This window comes from Pogona vitticeps, chromosome 15 (assembly GCF_051106095.1).
Source record: "Pogona vitticeps strain Pit_001003342236 chromosome 15, PviZW2.1, whole genome shotgun sequence".
NCBI classification, from domain to species: domain Eukaryota; kingdom Metazoa; phylum Chordata; class Lepidosauria; order Squamata; family Agamidae; genus Pogona; species Pogona vitticeps.
The window spans coordinates 13,334,783-13,352,704 of record NC_135797.1 but is presented as its reverse complement, the minus strand read 5'-3'; the positions used below and the strand labels follow the sequence as shown (position 1 = coordinate 13,352,704).

At 50.8% G+C, this 17,922-nt stretch overlaps 2 protein-coding genes across 4 annotated transcripts in view; one reads left to right on the top strand and one right to left on the bottom strand.

Annotated features, from left to right (window-relative positions):
* KLHDC9 (kelch domain containing 9) overlaps nucleotides 1-17,922 on the bottom strand; it is a 115,708-nt gene that overhangs the window by 93,821 nt on the left and 3,965 nt on the right. The window lies entirely within an intron of this gene.
* The window catches only part of ARHGAP30 (Rho GTPase activating protein 30), a 24,380-nt gene extending 6,458 nt beyond the window's left edge, over nucleotides 1-17,922 (top strand). The window contains exons 2-12 of one of the 3 annotated variants that reach the window (XM_020810253.3): nucleotides 5,439-5,541; nucleotides 6,012-6,156; nucleotides 6,665-6,747; nucleotides 7,598-7,705; nucleotides 8,740-8,867; nucleotides 9,226-9,394; nucleotides 10,653-10,750; nucleotides 11,712-11,780; nucleotides 13,055-13,528; nucleotides 14,425-14,672; nucleotides 15,354-17,922. In XM_020810253.3, the coding sequence (XP_020665912.3) occupies nucleotides 5,439-5,541; nucleotides 6,012-6,156; nucleotides 6,665-6,747; nucleotides 7,598-7,705; nucleotides 8,740-8,867; nucleotides 9,226-9,394; nucleotides 10,653-10,750; nucleotides 11,712-11,780; nucleotides 13,055-13,528; nucleotides 14,425-14,672; nucleotides 15,354-17,588 (3,860 nt within the window). In that variant the 3' untranslated portion in view covers nucleotides 17,589-17,922. Of the gene's footprint in view, nucleotides 1-5,438; nucleotides 5,542-6,011; nucleotides 6,157-6,664; nucleotides 6,748-7,597; nucleotides 7,706-8,739; nucleotides 8,868-9,225; nucleotides 9,395-10,649; nucleotides 10,751-11,711; nucleotides 11,781-13,054; nucleotides 13,529-14,424; nucleotides 14,673-15,353 lie in introns of all 3 variants that reach the window. The other 2 variants (XM_020810252.3, XM_020810254.3) reach the window with 2 other exon arrangements.

Genomic DNA, 17,922 nt, shown 5'->3' with positions numbered 1-17,922 from the left:
AAGGGCTTCATTTAAGATGGAAAAGTCAAGTAGTACACTGTCTAATGAGGCACCACTGTACGTTTGAATGAACTGTAGTCTCATAACCATTGTCAAAGGCAGCTGCATCTCAAACTCTGGAGGCGACCCCAGGAGAGTGTGGGTGTCCACTTCGTTCTGCCCAGACATGCCCGCCGAACCCGTGAAAAGGGCTCTCTGTGAGGTCGAAACAACAAAAGTGGGGACCAAGAGGATCGGGATCTCCCATAGTCCGGAAAGAATTAGGAAAAGGCCGTGCAGTTCTTAGCACTGCGCCAATCCGAGAGCAGGATGCTATTACCTTGATTGAACCACTTAAAAATCAAGAAAAACTGCAGAAAAGAGTCCCACAAATTCGTAGCAGATGTCGGTGCGGAGTCCGCAAGGTCAAACGTAGGTTGTGTGAAGCCAACTTGGGGACAGGTGGATGCGGTCTCAAGCATCATCTCTTCCAGCACGGTGGGGATTTTCCACCCGAAACGGTGGCTCCTTCACCTCTGAGGCTAGACAAACTCTAAGTTTTAGACACCTTGCTTTAGAAAGAGGATAAGTTGTCCCTTCATCCCTGTTGTCTCACCTTGTTCTCCAACAACTGGGTTTTTTTTGGGGGGGGGGGATCAACTTTTCAGATCAGAGGTTTTCTGAAAGGACGGTAAGCGGTGGATCTACTCCTTGTGAAGGCAGGAGCTCTGGATCGGAATAATTCTCTTAATTATTCCTCCTGCTGCTCTTATTGAATGGGGCTAGCTTGATCTTTTGAGTCATCCATTTCCTATACTCAAAATATATTACACAACGTTGTTACACAACCCGGACAGTGATGGCCACAGATGAAGCAGCAGAAGTCCTTCAAAACCCTGGCCTAGAACTTCTCAGAGACTGGCTTTAGACTCTGTGCAGTAAAGGCCACACCGAACCTAAGCCAACGATGCAAAGCGCACGGTTGGGTGCCCAACGGAGGTGGTTTTGGGGGTGAGCAGTACCCGTACATGAGCATCCAAACAGGATACACTGCCCGAATCTTCAGTAACATGTCTGTGACCTGACTCAGAGACGGCCCCGGGTGGCTTAGATGGGTGTGCAGCATGCGAAACACACAGGAAGTGAGCGGCGGGATGCAAAAAAGGTGAGCAATATTGGGGGAAGGAAAGGCAGCCGTCACGTCGTTGTTTCCTGATTTGGCTGGTGCCTGGCCCTTGCACATTTGGGCAACTGCATCAACTTGGCAATTGAGCAGGGAAGAAAACCTGCCGTGAACGATGGCCAGGGTCCCCAAGTATGCAGGACATTAAGAGAACGCTTAGGGTTGACAGTTTTCACATCTGGCCAGCCACGAGGTACAGATTCCCCCAGCAATTCTTGCTTGCTTGTCCTCGTTCTGGCCCCGAGCCCCAGGCTTTGAAGCCAGTTCTTTTCTTGCTTTCTATCCTAGGGTTAAACTCAAAAAACTTGCATAGTTTGTGAAATTACAGTTGATCCTGATGGAGATATCGGCCACGGATGAATCTTTTGTTTGTTTCTGAAGACTCCAAAAAGAACTTTTTTGGGGGGGAGGGGGACACTTGTAGAGGTTGGGGGTTCCCGGGAGAAGAGCCAGCCTAGGTGGCCTTGGGCAAGCGGCACAGTCATAAGTCAGCATTGCCTTGGTGCCATATGGTGATATATGGTGATGATATTACAACTGAATGCCAACTCCTTCCTGAAAGCAAGGCTCCCGCCCCTGCTAGCTTTTTCCAGTTCCACCAGTGTGCAAAAGTGTGGAGATGGTGTGCCAAGGGATCATGCTCAAGTATGCTTCCCTGGTGTCCTGACATGCCATAATCCCATCCTCCAGGAGACGTGTGTGGGTGGGCCACTGCTGGGGGTGGTGGGGTGGTGGTGTTATACAACCCTTTTTGGCAAAGCATGTAGGGGAAAGTGACAAAAGGTGTCTAACAAGTGCAATTAGGCGATAGCTGTTAATGACAGGGTTGCCCTACATACGCTGCCACGTCGTCTAGGCAAATCGGAGAACAATCAAGAAATGAAAAAAAATACCCCCCAAGGGGAGATGCTGGATTTCTTGGGAGGGACACACAAGACCGTCCAGGTGGGTCACAACAGTCAGTGGGTGGAGGTGCGCAAGAAGCAGAAGGCAAAGAATCGTATTTAAACAGTGACGCAAGCCTGTGTTTTTGTCCCAAAACATCGGTGCAAAAATTTGAACAGCTGTGTCATTTTTGCTTTCTGGAATATTCTTCTTTTTCCTTGGTGGACTTACTGGGCTTGTCTGCTAAACTCCACGGGAATTTTATTACGCTATTAGGCTCGGGTGCCGCGTGCGCGGCTGAGGAAGGGCAACAGTTGTATGAGCTTTGAGCGAACAGGTCGTGCTATTAGCCGTTGCCTTTAGGGTTATTTTATATTTTGGGTTATACTTATTCCTATTTCGGTCTAGATCTCGCCGTTAAGGGTCTTTGTGGGTCTGGGTGGGCAGTGGTGTTTTTATCCGCTGTTAACCGCCTAGAGTAGTGATTAAGTACTAGCTGGGAGGGAGACGTATCGAATGACTAAAATAAATAAATAATAAATTAGGGCAAAGTGTAAACTGCCTCCCACAACCAGGTCATAGCCCTTTCTGTGTATCCCTCCAGTTCCTGGGATATTTCCTCCCCCCCCAAAAAAACCTCTGGCGATCCAGAAACGCAAATATATATATTTTAGGGGCCAAAGTATCTCCTAAGGAGTACAACTGGTTAGCCTTTTATTTGGGTGCAATCACAGTGGATCTTATCCTGGCTTGTTCTTTAAAAAAAAGGAAAAAGCGAAAGTTCAAAGCAATTTGTGCTGTATCTGATCTGAGTTGTGCTCCGGGCACAAACCGGTTTGAAATTTCTCTCCAATTTGCTCCGGAACCTAATCCATTTACTCCACTTTGATCTGGACCTCACGCATATGGATTTGATATCAGAATTGTTCCTTTCTTCATTTAACCCGAGTTCAGGGCCGAACCCAAATAAGAAAGACACATCAACCTCCCACCCCTGAATAACTTGAGATACATAAGTGAACCAGCGAACAAACGAATAAATAAAATAAAGCCATCCCTCACCCACCCACGAGATTTAATGTCTGCAGCCGGCGGCCCCAAACTCTGAAGAATAATCATCCGACCCACTCCCTCTTAGGTTCAGATTTTTAGGATCTCGGAGTTTTTTATTCCCGGAGCTTGGAAGTAACACATTGCAAAAATTAGCTTTTAGCTGATTCTTTCTAAGAGGGGAAGATGAGCGACCTAACAAGGAGAGATCTTCAGCTCAGCTTGCTTCTGAGGGCCTCCTCTCTGACTTTCGCTTCCTGTATCAGGTGGGGAAATGAGATGCTCCACCCAGACACCCAAACCTGGGTGGGAAAGACACACACACACACACACCATACGTAGGTGCTTGCATGGCGCATGCACGTGCGCATGGGCAGGGGGTGGGTGCTTGCAAGTTGCCGTGTTAATCGGCGGTTCGGGGCCAACCCGAGCCTCAACGAGCTTCTGCAGAAGACAGAAAGCTGCCGGCATCTTGCAAGGTTTATTTGAACAGACTGTGCAATATCACAAAAGGAAGCACACGGACGGCTTCGCACGTTGGCGAGACGCAACCACCCACCCCGAATCCGGCTGGGCACACTCCCTGAGATCAGGCCCCTGTGATGCACAGGGGGGCTACAAAGACCTGGATAACCCAAAGTTTTTTTTTAAATACCCTAAGCTTTGTACTTTGAAATTGGGAAGGAAAAATGGAAACCAAAGAGACTCCCCCCCCCTCGCACACATACACACACATTTCCAGAGGAGGGAAACTATTCTGTTCAGAGTCTCACAGATGCCTTCTCCGACCAGGCCAGTATTGCCACCTAATAAGATACACCAATTTTAGAACTGGAGGTTTACAAATTCAGGATGTGGTGCGCAGCTTCCTTTTATGCTCTGCGCTTCCAGATTTGCCATGCATTAAAAAAACGCATGAATCTACGTAATTAAAACAACAGATTTCCGATCCATGTCATTGCAGGTTTTTAAATCTGTTTTGAGCAAACATCTGGGGGGGGGGGTCCTGTTTCTCGGGAGATGGTGGAGCTCAGCTTTCTGCACCTTTCCACCTGGCTGTTCCAAAATGATTGAGCAACAGAATATTTAAAACCCTGTCCCTGAAAAAGCCCAGGATAAGGGATCCTAAACGAGACAAATGTCAAGAAAGAGGGGGGGGGGAGAAGAGGCTTTAACAATGATCCAACTTAATCCAAAATGACAAAGAGCTGTGTGGGACTGTTAAAATTACAGATCTACTCCACCACAGGGACGTATTGGAGTGAATCTGTGAGGATCGCACTCGATGAGACACTAATTCTGTAACTAGAAGCTGTGCTCCCTCAAGTGGGAAAAACTACTGTATTTTTTGCACCATAAGACTCACTTTTTTCCCACAAAACAAGGGGGTGGAAAGTCTGTGCATCTTATGGAGCGAAGAAAACAGATTATATTTTCCTGTTTTCTTCTCCTAAAAAATCGGTGCGTCTTATGGAAAGGTGCGTCTTATGGAGCGAAAAATACGGTATCTGGTTATTCTATCCAGGAGCTTGCTTTGATCTGCCCTTGGCCAGTCCTCCTGCTCTTGTTTTGCAGCCGGCCACTGAAAGATAGCTCTCTCTTTGCCTGCACGTCACAAATCTCGATAGCACAGAAAGGTTTGCGTGCTTAGAAAGACCATGTGGTCTGACCGTGAAAGGCCCCAATCCAGAGAGAGCCCTTATGGGTTTGGGTGGAAAAGGGGGCAGCAGGGGCGAAGGCTCAAAAACCTGGGAGGAAGAAGGATCGGGACCCTTCCAGAAAGTGGGCCTGGAGACCAAGGGCTGGAAGAGAGCAACGGGTCAAAGAAAGAACAAAAGGAAAATCAGAGGTAGAACTTGGGGAAAGAGACTTTTAAATTCTGATTTGAAAAATGCCATAAAGCCTGAAAACATCTTAAAACACCCCTTAAACATGTTTTTAAATACTCTTTAAAAGTAAATTTTAAAAAAATAACTGAAAAGGGGTTACCACCACTAAACAACTTAGATTTTACGGGTTCTGCCGAAAACGAACTTGGTAACTATGGTTTACATGACTCATCCCCAAAAAGTAACTAGTTACAGAGCTAGTTACTCACAATTAGTTACCCACAAATTCTGGGGAAACTCAGGGGGGAAACTGCAGTCTTAGGGACTTGGGAGGGGGGGTAAACGTGAAAGAAGACACCCCGGCCGTGGGGGTCCCAAGAGATGGCAACCCCCCCAAAAAAAAACTGTCACCTGAGGCCTCTGCTTTTTTCCCCCTGGCTGACTTCGGGGACGGTTTGGGAGAGAAAGAGGTTTCCCAGGCTGACGTGGGACCCACCCACCCCCATCTGTAGTCCCCCAGGTGCTGAAGAGCTGCACGGAGTTCGTGGAACATCACGGGATTGTGGACGGCATCTATCGGCTCTCGGGGGTCTCGTCGAACATCCAGAAGTTGAGGTAAAGGCCGGGGTCCCCGGGAAAAGCTGCCTCGAGGGTTAGGCACGCCGGCCACGGGGCCCTTCGTGCCCCTTGATGGGACCAGGAAAAGTAGGATCCAAAAGTAGGCGCTCATGGAGAAGAGAGGAGAGATAGTAGAGATGTGTTGATTTAGGGGGAAATGGAGAATATGGGAAGCAGCATCATGAGGTGAGCCATGCACAGAGACCGAAAAAGGGGAGATTCAAGACAGATAAAAGGACATACCATGTGTTGTTAAACAGTGGAACTCCCTGCCACAAGATGTCACAACAGCTCACCCTCTGGGCAGTATGAAAAGGGGAAGGAAACGGAGGATACCAGGGAAGGCTGGCCGTTCCCTGTGACTTTAGCGGGTGCCCCCTGACCCGGCCAGCCTGGCGCTGGCCACTGCGCTTGGGCTACAGGGACGTTACCATCCAGGCTGGATCCTTCTGGGTTTCTTGTCACAGGCTTGAGTTCGACACCGACCGCACTCCGGACCTCAACAAAGATGTGTACCTTCAAGACATCCACTGTGTGAGCTCCCTCTGCAAGGCCTACTTCCGTGAGCTCCCGAACCCGCTCCTCACCTACCAGCTGTACGACAAGTTTGCAGTGAGTACACCTGGCGTATGTATGTGATCCCTCTTTAGTACCAAAACTCAGGAAAGTGACTTTTTTCAGACTACCCCAGCAGAATCCGGCCAGCAAGGCCCCTGGCTAGCCATCCCAATACTGATTAGGGTATTCTGCCTTTTGTAGACCCCAAAAAACCAGACTTTTATCCAACTTCTCCCCGAGTGAGATCCTTTCCAGATCACATGAGGGAAAGGGCAGTCTGACAGTGAGCAGTTACAAGCAGCACAGTTACCTATAACTAGTTACAGTTGCATGGTGTAACTAAGCTAGACCTCAAAAACAATGAAAGTACAAGTTGAATAGTTACTTTTGGTATAACAAGTAACTGGTTCTAGTTACTTCCCAAAGTTACTTTTTACAGGACATTTTAGGGGATTTCTAGAGGGAACTGACTGGAATTTTGCAGGCTGTATGGCACTTGATTCCACTGATCAGTCCTTCAATCTGGGCATCTCTCCCCCCTCCCATCTACTGTTTCTCCCAGGAAGCTGTGGCAATCCAGATGGAAGAGGGCCGGCTGGAGAAGATTAAAGAAGTGCTGAAGGAGCTCCCATCACCTCACTACAGGTACCTGCATGGACCAGAAAGTCTGCGATTCTGTTCCATGTTCGGATTATTCGGCATTTTCAGCTGCAAGAACGCGGTCTACTGGCTGAGCCTGGGATTACCAAATCGGAGCTATTACTCTGGGGAGTCCTACCAAGGCAAAAAAGGATAGTGCAGGAGGAGTGATCCATAAACTTAATTGCAGCTCGGCTCAGAGCCTGCCCTTGTGGAGAAGTTACACTCCCCCTTTCTCTTCCCCAGCATGACTGCCTTTTTCCGGAGAATGATGCCTTCACATGATGTGCCCCAAAGTAGGACCACCTCAGTTTTGTCATTTTTGCCTCTGGGGACAGTTCAGATTTGATCTGATTTAGGACCCACTGGTTGGTCTTTCTGGCCGTCCAGCGTATCTGCAAAGCTCTCCTCCAGCCCCACCTTTCAAACAAATCAAATTTATTCCTTCCAGCTTTCTTAACTTTCCAGCTTTCACGCTCCGACCTAGGGATCGGAAATACAAGTGTGTGAATAATCTTGGTCTTGGTTTCCGGTGACACCTCATACTTAACGATCTTTTCTAATTCCCTCGCGGCTTGCCCTTCCTCCTGCTCCCAGTTTTCTTCTGATTTCTTGGCTGCAGCCTCTGTTTGGATGGAGGATTGAACCAAGAGTATACCAATGATGGGAAAAGGAGTCCTTTCATTCTGAAAAACCCCATCCTGACCACCAACCAGCCGTGCTGGCTGCTTGAAGATTCTTTGAAGAGGCTTAAACATGAAACCAAGCCCCAGATTGGAGGGCTGATCCGTCAAGCCCGCTGAGCCTTGCTGTCTTTTCACTGGGGCTGTTCCCCTTCTTTCGCCCTCTCCCCCAGGACGCTGGAGTTCCTGATGAAGCACCTCGTCCACATGGCCTCCTTCAGCTCCCAGACCAACATGCACGTCCGCAACCTGGCCATCGTCTGGGCCCCCAACCTGCTCAGGTGAGGCCGCCCCTCGCAGGAGGCGAGGGTGGGACGGACCCCTTGGGGAGTGCCCAGGTTTCCGGCACATCTTTGTGGGGCGGCTACAGGGAGGGCGGAGAGAGAGGTTCGCTCGCAGAGTGTCAGTGGACACCCTGGCTAAACAGACGCTCCCTCTTTAAAGGTACATACAAGCTTCTCGCTTTTGGGCTGCCCAGAACCGGTCAGTGGTTCTTTCTGGTGAAGCTCCTCAGAACCCCATGAAACAGAAAGGAGCAAGCGGGCTGATGCCGAGAAGAATGCCACGCTTTCAGAGATGGTTGGGCTTCAACTCCCATCGTCCCTCCCTGTCTAGGGTCGATGGGAGTTGTAGTCCAACCCACTGAGGACCAGCTCACCCCATCCTTGAGCTAGCACTTGATCTGAGGAACAGAGGGAGAGACAGAAAGAAGAATATCACTGTCTGTAAAAGCCTCTTCCAAAGACCCAGAGGCTTTAGATTTCCTTAATGCCTACTCTCGGTTTTCACATACTACTGCAGGTATGGACTTTTGAATTGTTGGTTAAATTCTCCTAGCTGCACAGCAGAAGTGCAGGGATTCACAGAGTAGAACAACATCAAGTTCCCCAGAATAGCCCACGCTTTTTCTCTCATCGCCTGGCACTTACAGTCCCAATAACTTCATTCCCAGGGAGCTAGCCCTATTCTGGTGCACGTGGGTCTAACCTTCTGACACTTATGCATCACATATTGTACAGCCAGGTCTTCTGCATTTTTGCACTTTGGGGGGAAAAAAGACATTCATTTGCAAAGTAGCTGTGGGCAGACTGCAAAGAGCAACTCAGGTTCTGCATAGCCCGGCTCAAAAACCGAGCTTAGCAGATTGTGCAAAGCACTTTGCAACCGAGGTCCGGGAAACACAAGGTATGCTGTGAAATGCAAAAGGGAAATAAAGCTCTCAGTTCAAAAGATCCGGGTTCGAAGGGTGCCCTTTCCAGACCTGAGGGTTTGCTTTCTGGACTCCTTTCTTCCCAAAATCTCCTTCCTTTCTCAGGTCCAAGGACATTGAGGCCTCCGGCTTCAACGGCACAGCTGCCTTCATGGAGGTCCGCATCCAGTCCATCGTGGTGGAGTTTATCCTCACCCACGTGGACCAGATTTTTGGAGACGCCCCTCTGCGAGGTAGGGAGGGCCCTCTTGTCCTCAGTCCACAGAAGGAGAGAGGGGTGTGTGTTCAGCACCAATCTGAATGTGTGCGTGTGCAAATGAATGCAGAAAGGCGCTGGCATGTTTCTGGAGCGTATCCTTGCAACCCAAGGTCTAGGTCCAGGGGGACGACGTTCCTCCACCGCACAGTCAGACACACCTTTTGTGGGGTGGGGTGGGGGGAAATGCCATGGGGCGCCCGTCGAAAGTCCCAGGATGTGGGCAGGTCTGTATTTTTGACATTGTCAGCCCCTTGACTGCCTCTTCTGGCAGATGATTGGGGTGCAAAGGGACCGTGAAGAACATCTCGTGGTGCTTTGTCTTTCTGCCACAGTCGGGAGCCGTGAATCTCTCAGGAAGTCCCTTCTTCTTATGTCGGCACCGGTTCCTCTTTCTGAGGACAAGTACAGTTTCCCTTACAACGTCCCAGCGATGCTGAACCAGGGGGACGGCCCGCCTCAGATGCGCCCCTACCACACCATCATTGAACTCACCGACAGCAAGTACGAGCCTGCCTGCCTGCATCAGCTCCCTTCCTTCCTCCACTCTCTTTTCCTTCCTTCCTTCCTTCCTTCCTTCCTTCCTTCCTTCCTTCCTTCCTTCCTTCCTTCCTTCCTTCCTTCCTTCCTTCCTTCCTTCCTTCCCTCCCTCCCTCCCTCCCTCCCTCCCTCCCTCCCTCCCTCCCTCCCTCCCTCCCTCCCTCCCTCCCTCCCTCCCTCCCTCCCTCCCTCCCTCCCTCCCTCCTTCCTTCCTTCCTTCCTTCCTTCCTTCCTTCCTTCCTTCCTTCCTTCCTTCCTTCCTTCCTTCCTTCCTTCCTTCCTTCCTTCCTTCCTTCCTTCCTTCCTTCCTTCCTTCCTTCCTTCCTTCCTTCCTTCCTTCCTTCCTTCCTTCCTTCCTTCCTTCCTTCCTTCCTTCCTTCCTTCCTTCCTTCCTTCCTTCCTTCCTTCCTTCCTTCCTTCCTTCCTTCCTTCCTTCCTTCCTTCCTTCCTTCCTTCCTTCCTTCCTTCCTTCCTTCCTTCCTTCCTTCCTTCCTTCCTTCCTTCCTTCCTTCCTTCCTTCCTTCCTTCCTTCCTTCCTTCCTTCCTTCCTTCCTTCCTTCCTTCCTTCCTTCCTTCCTTCCTTCCTTCCTTCCTTCCTTCCTTCCTTCCTTCCTTCCTTCCTTCCTTCCTTCCTTCCTTCCTTCCTTCCTTCCTTCCTTCCTTCCTTCCTTCCTTCCTTCTCTCTTGCTTACCTTCCTTCCTTATCTGGCACCCGCCTGGTTTGTGGGACTACATCTACCCTCCTGCCCAGGTGGATCTACTTTGAAACTCATAAAGCTTAAGTTTCAGGGCCCCTAACCCCAGAAGAATCCCAGAAGCGACTTTACTAATAAAACAAAACAAAACAAAACCACCATCTTCTCCTTCTCCTCATGCCTTGGACTGCCCTTGGACACCCCTGTTCTTTCCTGCAGAGGCAGTAGAGGAGCCGCTTAGGGGTTGGGTCCCGAACTTTAAAAGGCCGTCTCGGTTCCCCCCCCCCCCCGCACCTCTTCCCCTCCCAAAGGTGTTTTTGGCACTTCTGGCAGTTCCTCTAAAAGTCCAAGGCAACACCCACCGCAGAATCACAGCGCCCTCCATGACCCAGACACAGGGCCGTTCTGGCGGGTGGATTCTGGGAGTTGTGGTCCGAGAAAGGATGACTTTTTCTAGCTCTGCACAAAAACCACCCAAAGAGCACGTCTCGGCAGTTCCTAAGCTCTCTTTCGATTCTTCACAGAAGAAAAGGCTCTCTCAAGGGAAAGAGGTGGAAGTCCATTTTCAATCTAGGGCGATACAGTCAGGACTCCAAACGGAAAATGAATAAACCAGAGGACAAAGGTAAGAGGGGGAAAGGCACCATGAATGTCGGGAGCGTGTCGGTCCAGAGGATGAACTGCCCCAAGGAACTCTAAAAAAGGACAACCCTCAGCTAATGGCTTCAAAAAGAAACCCAGATGTAGTGACAGTGCAGGAGGAGAAAGGCTAAAGTCAGTAGCGGACGTCCCTAAAGCATGATGCTTATAAACTGCCCCATAGTGCTTGGTATACAAGCACAACTGGTGTGCCTAGCATACGCCACTACAACACAATACATTAGTTTGGGTAAACTTAAGTAACCAGTACATTTTGGATGAGGGGATATGTTTTTATCCCACTCCCTCCTGGACATCCATGAAGGCAGCTGTTTTTATGACATTAGTACTCCATCTTCTGGCTTTTTTAAAGAAAGGTAAGGATTGTGCATTATAAAACCAACAGGACTAGCACATCTGCCATTTAAAACAACGCCTTTCATCCTCGGGTGTGCCGCTTTGGCCGAGGAATATACAGCAGGACCCCCTTATCCATGGGGCTCGGTATCCGCTGATTCACTTACCCGTGGTCTAAAACTATTAAAAGGAAAATCCTAGAAATACGTATTTCTAAAGATGTAGTTACCAGAACTAGTCACTAGAGGGAGCCAGAGACCATGTTATGTCTAGCGTTCACCATAATCTGCATTTTTTTTCAACATCTGCAAGGGGTTGGGGGGGGCTTGGAACCAATCCCCCACAGATACGGGTGTCCTCCTGGAATTAAAAGTTTAATAAACTGGGCAGGGTGGCCCAGCAATGCAGGGAGCTGCGTCTCCCATGGGGCTGCGTCTCCAGCCACCATCTCCCCCAACACACCATCAGGGACTTTTCTAGGGTGGCGGGATTCCATCAGGAAAAGCGGGTCCCGGTGAAGCTTCTGTCAGTGAGATGTGGTGCAGAAGGACAGTCTCTCAACTCTGATTTTTCTGTTCCCGACGATGAAGCCGCCAAGATGCGCCTACGGCCAGCCAAAAGCATGGACTCCCTCAGCTCGGTGCCGTGTGCCAGCAACGGTAGGTGGAAAAAAACAAATCTGCAGCTGTTTAAAGGCCCTTAAAGGAGGCAGGTGTTTCCACCTTTTTTTTCTCCAGTCCTCTGTCTCCCGAGAAATGGGACAGCTAGGAAGCCTTTTCTCTTTAATTCATTTTTAATTTTTTGGCTCCTCCCCTACTTCGTCTCTTATTCTTCACCTCTAAAGTAAACACAAGATGTATTCTTAAAAACACTTTTTTTTCCCTAATGCACAAACGTCAATAAAGAGAAATCAGAAGATTTCTATTCCATACGACAGTAGTAAAGTATGCAGTAAGATGACAATATATAAAATTAAACCCAGCATTTACTGTATGTTGCCACTGATGTAGCTGGTAGATTGGACCACATAGTGAAGCCTAGCAAAGATGGTGTCACTTGACTCACAAGGAGTCCTTTGCTGAAGCCACGTATTTCTTCAGAACATGAGAGTCCTGGCTGCCCTCTTTAAGGCAGCCATAGGAAGGAAGCAGAGCCTAAGAATATCAATCTACAGATCTGACGTCAGAGCCCAAGAAGAGTAATCAAACAATCAGAGGCTACACAGCCACAGAGTTCCCTTCTTCCTTCCATTGCTTCTCTGTCCTGAGTTCAAATGCTGAGCCATAGATTCAGGCGCTTCCTAGGGGTGGGCAAGTATTCCTTGATGCCATAAGATCTGAGTCCTCGCAGTGGAAGGGTAAAAGCCTAGAAAAATCTGGCTTGTCTGCATTAAACGCACCATAAGGTTAAAGCTACTTGCAGATACAGCAAAATATTGGGGATTTATAATTGCACAAAATAAGCTTGTTTATTTTTAGAAGGAAAATAAGTACTCCAAGAGCTGATAATTAGGGCAACCCCCAACCCCACCCCACCCCAAAAAAAACACCAAACCCTTTTAGATTTCTTTCTGGGATAGAGCATAGTTTGCAAAATTCCCTAAAAATAGTTTTCAGGAGGGAGGGCTGGCTTACAGCCATCACGGAAAGACATGCGGGTGGCTCTTTCTAATAGAAAGAAAGAACAACTGCCTCTAAGAGAGGAAGCAGGAAGGAAGCACAGCCTGTGAGTAGCAATCCACAGATCAATAAGTGGTTATTCGCAGGAAAAAGATCGAGATATCAACAATGACCGGGTCCTCTTTCTCTCCCTCTGCTACTCATGGATCCAGTCCACCTGCCACAAGTGCTGGAGCCAAGGATCAGCATACCATCCCTTTCGGCATCTCTGTGACCTGCTTCTCCCTCTCTCTCTCTCTCTCCTTTGGGTGCAGACGACGCTCAGCTCGGGAGGAATAAGTCTCAGAAGCAGCTGACTCTCTACCAGGACAGTCTTGACGGCCCAGCCTCGCTCGACCCCAGTTTCCTGGAGCCAGGCGAGGTCAAAGAACCGCCCGGCGGAGAGTCGGAGGGCGAAGCCACGGCCAAATCGGAGCCCACCACCCCCAAAGCCAGCCGGTCCAGCCTCGTCGGGGCCTCCCCTCAAGGGCGATCCCCCAAAGCCGCGCGCAACCGAGCGGAGAAGTGCGCCGGGGTCCACATTTCGGGCCCGTTTTCCGTCATGGTGCCCTTCCACATCACTTCCAACCTCACCCTCTCCCGGCTGACCCGGGGGCAGGAGTGTCCGGCCTTGAGCCACGGCGCCCCGGAGAAAGAGCCCGTGGACTCTTCCGTGGCCAAAGAGGGGGAGGAACAGGAGGAGAAGGAGAGGGGCCACGAAGCTTCCACGGGGAAGGAGGAGCCGGCAGGTAAGCGAGCCCATCCAAAGAGAACAAAGATGCAATTAATGCACACCCGTGTCCCTTTTCTGGTCCGTCTGAACCACGCGTCGGCAAACCGTGGCGCCAGAGGTCGAAATGACAGCCCTGCTACACTAATAATACTCCTGATATTTTGGAGGCATTCCCCATATTTTGGTCAAAAAGAGTGCAAACTAGGACACTGTGTTACCGTGTTTTCCGTGATATCCTTTACCTCTGCTGTCCCTAAATATTGTGTTTTTTTAAAACAACAACAGCAACAACAACACATGGCCCCTATACGCAGCCCAGAGGAGGGTCTGGTCAATTTTAAAAAGTCTTTCAAACAGGAAAATTAGTTTCAAGGCAGATGAGACACAGCCGCCGATGAAGTTTTTAGGATCTGAAGGTAGTCAGGCAAGGTTCTTAGAATTATGCAACCCATCAGCCTCTGATTTAAACCACAGCCTGTATAAAACCCCCCCACAAAATCCTTGCTCTTATAGTAAATCAACATGCTTCCAGTTGATTAAGTCACCAATATCCGAACTGAGGCCAGACACAGACATCAGAGCTGAAAGCAATCAAAGGTTGCAAAGAAGTTGTACTTTGCTTGTCTTTCCACATCTGTGAAATGAGACCTCAAAGGAAGCTTGTGTTTGAATCCTGGAGACCCATCTAAACAAAGCAAGCTGGACAGCAGAATCCTAGATCTAAGAGGAGCGCCCGGAGTTACACTCAGATGCTTTCATTAGTTAAGGATTATCCTCTTCCAATCCCAGGCTATCTATAACGTCTACTTCTTGACTATATCTAGCCGTGGGGATCGTAAAGGCTCGATCTTGCCAAACAGGGAGTCGCCGCCCTAAAGACCTGATTTGTTCTTTTCTGGTTACGTCCGTTAGGAACAGACACAAAGGAGGGAGGCCTGAACGACTCAGAGGTGAACCGGATGTCTATGGAGGTCCAGGACTCCTTTTCCTTCCTGGACAGCCAGGATGCGTGGCTAGGCGACAGCCTGCAGGAAGACCAAAACCCACCAAGCTTCAACGTGGCCCCTGCGTTTGCTGGCGGTGACCTGGACAACCCATCCACCATGGAAGATGACATGGGAAGCGGGTTCATGAATGAGATGATGGGAAGTGAGGTGCAGGTGAGGTGCAAGGCTTGGCTGGGGAACATCCTCACGACCAAGAGGACTGTCTGTGAGAAGGCAAATAGCCGAAATCCCAAAGAAATCGTGATTGAGTGCTTAATGCAATAATCATTATTATTTAATTAAAAATTTCAGAGCCACTAGGGAGATAGATCCACTAAGGGAGGCGTGTCACGAGAACAACAACCAGCCACGTCCCCAAATTTTTCGTAGAATAAAACAATCATACAGGGAAAACGTTGTTCGAAGGGTTCCAGCTTTTTAAAAGTAGAAGCCCCCTGCGGCAGCCGGGGGGGGGGCAGGAACGGGACTCCACTTCAGAAGCAAAAAGGGGCCGGGCTGATTCGTATTGGCTTTTACGTCACACGATCAATTAAGACAAACCCTAAATTGAACCGATCCCCTTCTTGCATTTATCCACACAGTCGCACCCAGAGAGAAACGAGAGTAGTCCCATGCAGTGGTTTTCCAGATGTTCTTGGACTGCAATGCAGAAATCCCAGCCAGCACAGCGGGTGGTGAAGACTTCTGGGAGTTGTGGTCCAAAAACATCTGGGGACCCAAATCTGGGAAACGCTGCATTAAAAGTGACTCTTAAGAAAGGAAGGGGTAACGCTGGTGCCCGGATGGACGAAGCCTGGTTTAACTCCACAGTTCTCTTTGTTTCTTGGCGTCTAGCTGGCAATGTTTTCCTCGCTGCCACCTCTGGATTACCTCTCCATCGAGGAGTGCATGGACGAACATCTGGGGGAAGAGGAAGAGTATTATCTCGCTACAGACTGCATCCACAGCGAAGACCTGCCAAAAGAAGGGGACTCCGAAGAGGTCTACCTCAGCGCTTTCGATGACTTGAGCCCCTTAGCTAACGAACCGGAGCCTCTCCAGCCGTCCGACAAACTTCGAGGTTCCGAGGCGGATTTCCCCCAAGCCCCGTTGGAAGACCAACCCTTCAGTCTAGTAGGGGGAACCCCTTTCGAAGACCCCGCTAGGTCCCATCTCTCTGAAGCTGAGAGAGAGCCTCAGGTGGGGGGTTCGCCAGCCCATGGCCCAGGATTCACCGATGCCCATCCAGAACCAGAGATGAACCCCTCTGAGGAAACCACTGCCAACCCCAGAAGCGATTTTGGGGACTGGGAAACGCAACAGAAGGACGAAGCTGAGACTGCGATGGTGGAGGCTGCCGGGGTTGACTCACCTTTGACGTTGTGGGAGGAAGGAGCTGTGAGCGGCCCAAATGGAAAAGACATGCTTCTACGAACCGGAGACTCGGTGAAAATGAAACCAGCGGATGCGGTTAACCAGAAGAATCTCCACAGGTCCCTGGCTGAGGCCCATGAAGACCACACGGCTCCATCAAGCCCAGACGATGAGTGGAACTGGCCACTGGAAACTCACACCGTATTTCAAGACGAACTGCCTCCGTGTCCTCCCGGCGTGACCGGCGTAGAGGCTGGCGGCTCAGTGCCATCTGGCGCATTTGATGGACCCGTGGAGTGCGGGCTCCCCTCTGAAGAGGCTGTGCTTTGTCCTGAAACAGCCAGAGACCTTTCATCCGAGGAGGACACCTCCTCCCTCGGGACTCGGCAAACCTCCTTATTGGGCAGTTTTCCTGAAAAGGAGTCTTCTGGGAGGTCCCCAGTGCTAACTTCAGGCCAGCCTGGAGAGAGTCCCCAGCAAGCTGCTTCACCTGGGCCTGAGTTTCCAGGGTTTTCTGACTCTGAGGGATGCCTCGAGCCCAACGCCTGTTCCTCAAAGAGCTGGCCGGGAGGTCTCCTGCAAAACCCTCCGCAGGCACCACCGGGAGAAGCTAAGGCTGCCTTCCGGCAGGACCTCTCGGACGGGAGCGTCTCCATGAAATTGACCTCCAGCACCATCCGGGTGCAGCAGGTCAGATCCTTCCCAGTGGTCCCTCCAAAGCCTCAGTTCGCAAAGATCCCTCCTGCCTTGAAGCCAAAAATGACCGCCAAGGAAGCCTCCCTCGCAGGCCCGACCCTCCCCGTCTGTGCAAACGGGATGAAGGACGGCGTCGGCGAAGGCTCCTACCCCAGGCCTCTTCGCCCCACCAGCCTGGATACGTCCCGTGGCAACACAGAGAGCCGTAAAAACACAGGATCCTTCTCAACGTTTCCCACGTCGCCTCGCTTTTTGGACGGCGGCAGCAGCAGCGATTCCGGTGCCCGACAGAAGCAGAGGAACTCCATGCCCGGGAGTTTAGAGAAATACGGTCGAGACGGGAAGGGTGGAGAAGACACGACGCCCAAACTCTTGTCCTCGCCGCTGGACGAAGCCGGCCTTTGGCCCAAGAGGGGCCAAACCGACCGAGAGTACCCGAATCCGATGAAAAGCTCTCCTCTCAAGAGTCAGGAGACGGGAAAGCCCAAGAACGGGGACGGGAAAGGCGAACCCTCTCGGCGACTGTGCCCGGCGCCCAGCGAGGGCCACGGGGCCAGCCCACAGAGGCCGAGGTGGAACAACTGGCGCCACGGAGGCAGCATGTCCTTCGATGAAGCCGTCAGCCTCGCCAAGGAGCGCCAGCTAGCACAGGCCCCGGTGAGAAGGATGCAGACCTATTGCTTTGGAGATGCTGAGGGACCCCCAGGCCTTCTCCAGATGGAGGAGCCTGCCCCCCAAGCCAAGCTGGCTCTGAAGCCCCTGGGAGAGGGGATGCGGAGAGCGCCGGCCAGCGGCTGCGTAGGGGTCACAGCCGCCTCTGAGGCTCCAGCTTCCAGGAAAGCGCTTCCGACTCAAGCCCTGCCCAACGTTGGTCTGGAAGGGGGGCTCCCTCCGAGCCAGGAAGCCTTGTTCCTACCTCAGGATCTCCGGCCAAACCGCAGACTCAGTTTGTCGAAGATAGGCCGCTGCCTGTCCGTCTCGGAAGAGGCCTCTTACACCATGCCGCAGGAGTGGAGGTGACGGGCTTCCAAAACAGGCCTTCGGCCGGGCCAAACCGGGGCGCCTCGTCGTGACCTGAACCCAAGCCTAGCTGATGGAGCATCCATGTTTATGTTCCCCACCGCCCACCTGGCCAAAAGGAGAAGAGGCCTGTGGGATAAAGCTCAAAATCCACATGGTACATGGATCTGGATTCCCACAGGGTTGGATAGAAGCAGGGGACAGTACTAGCCGCATCATCCACAGGCCACCCTGGGGATTTGTTTTTATTCTTTAAAAAAAGTTTACAAGCAGCCCTGAGGGCTATCTTTCAGTGGAAAGGCTGGCTATAAATGCAATAAATTAAAAAAAAAGA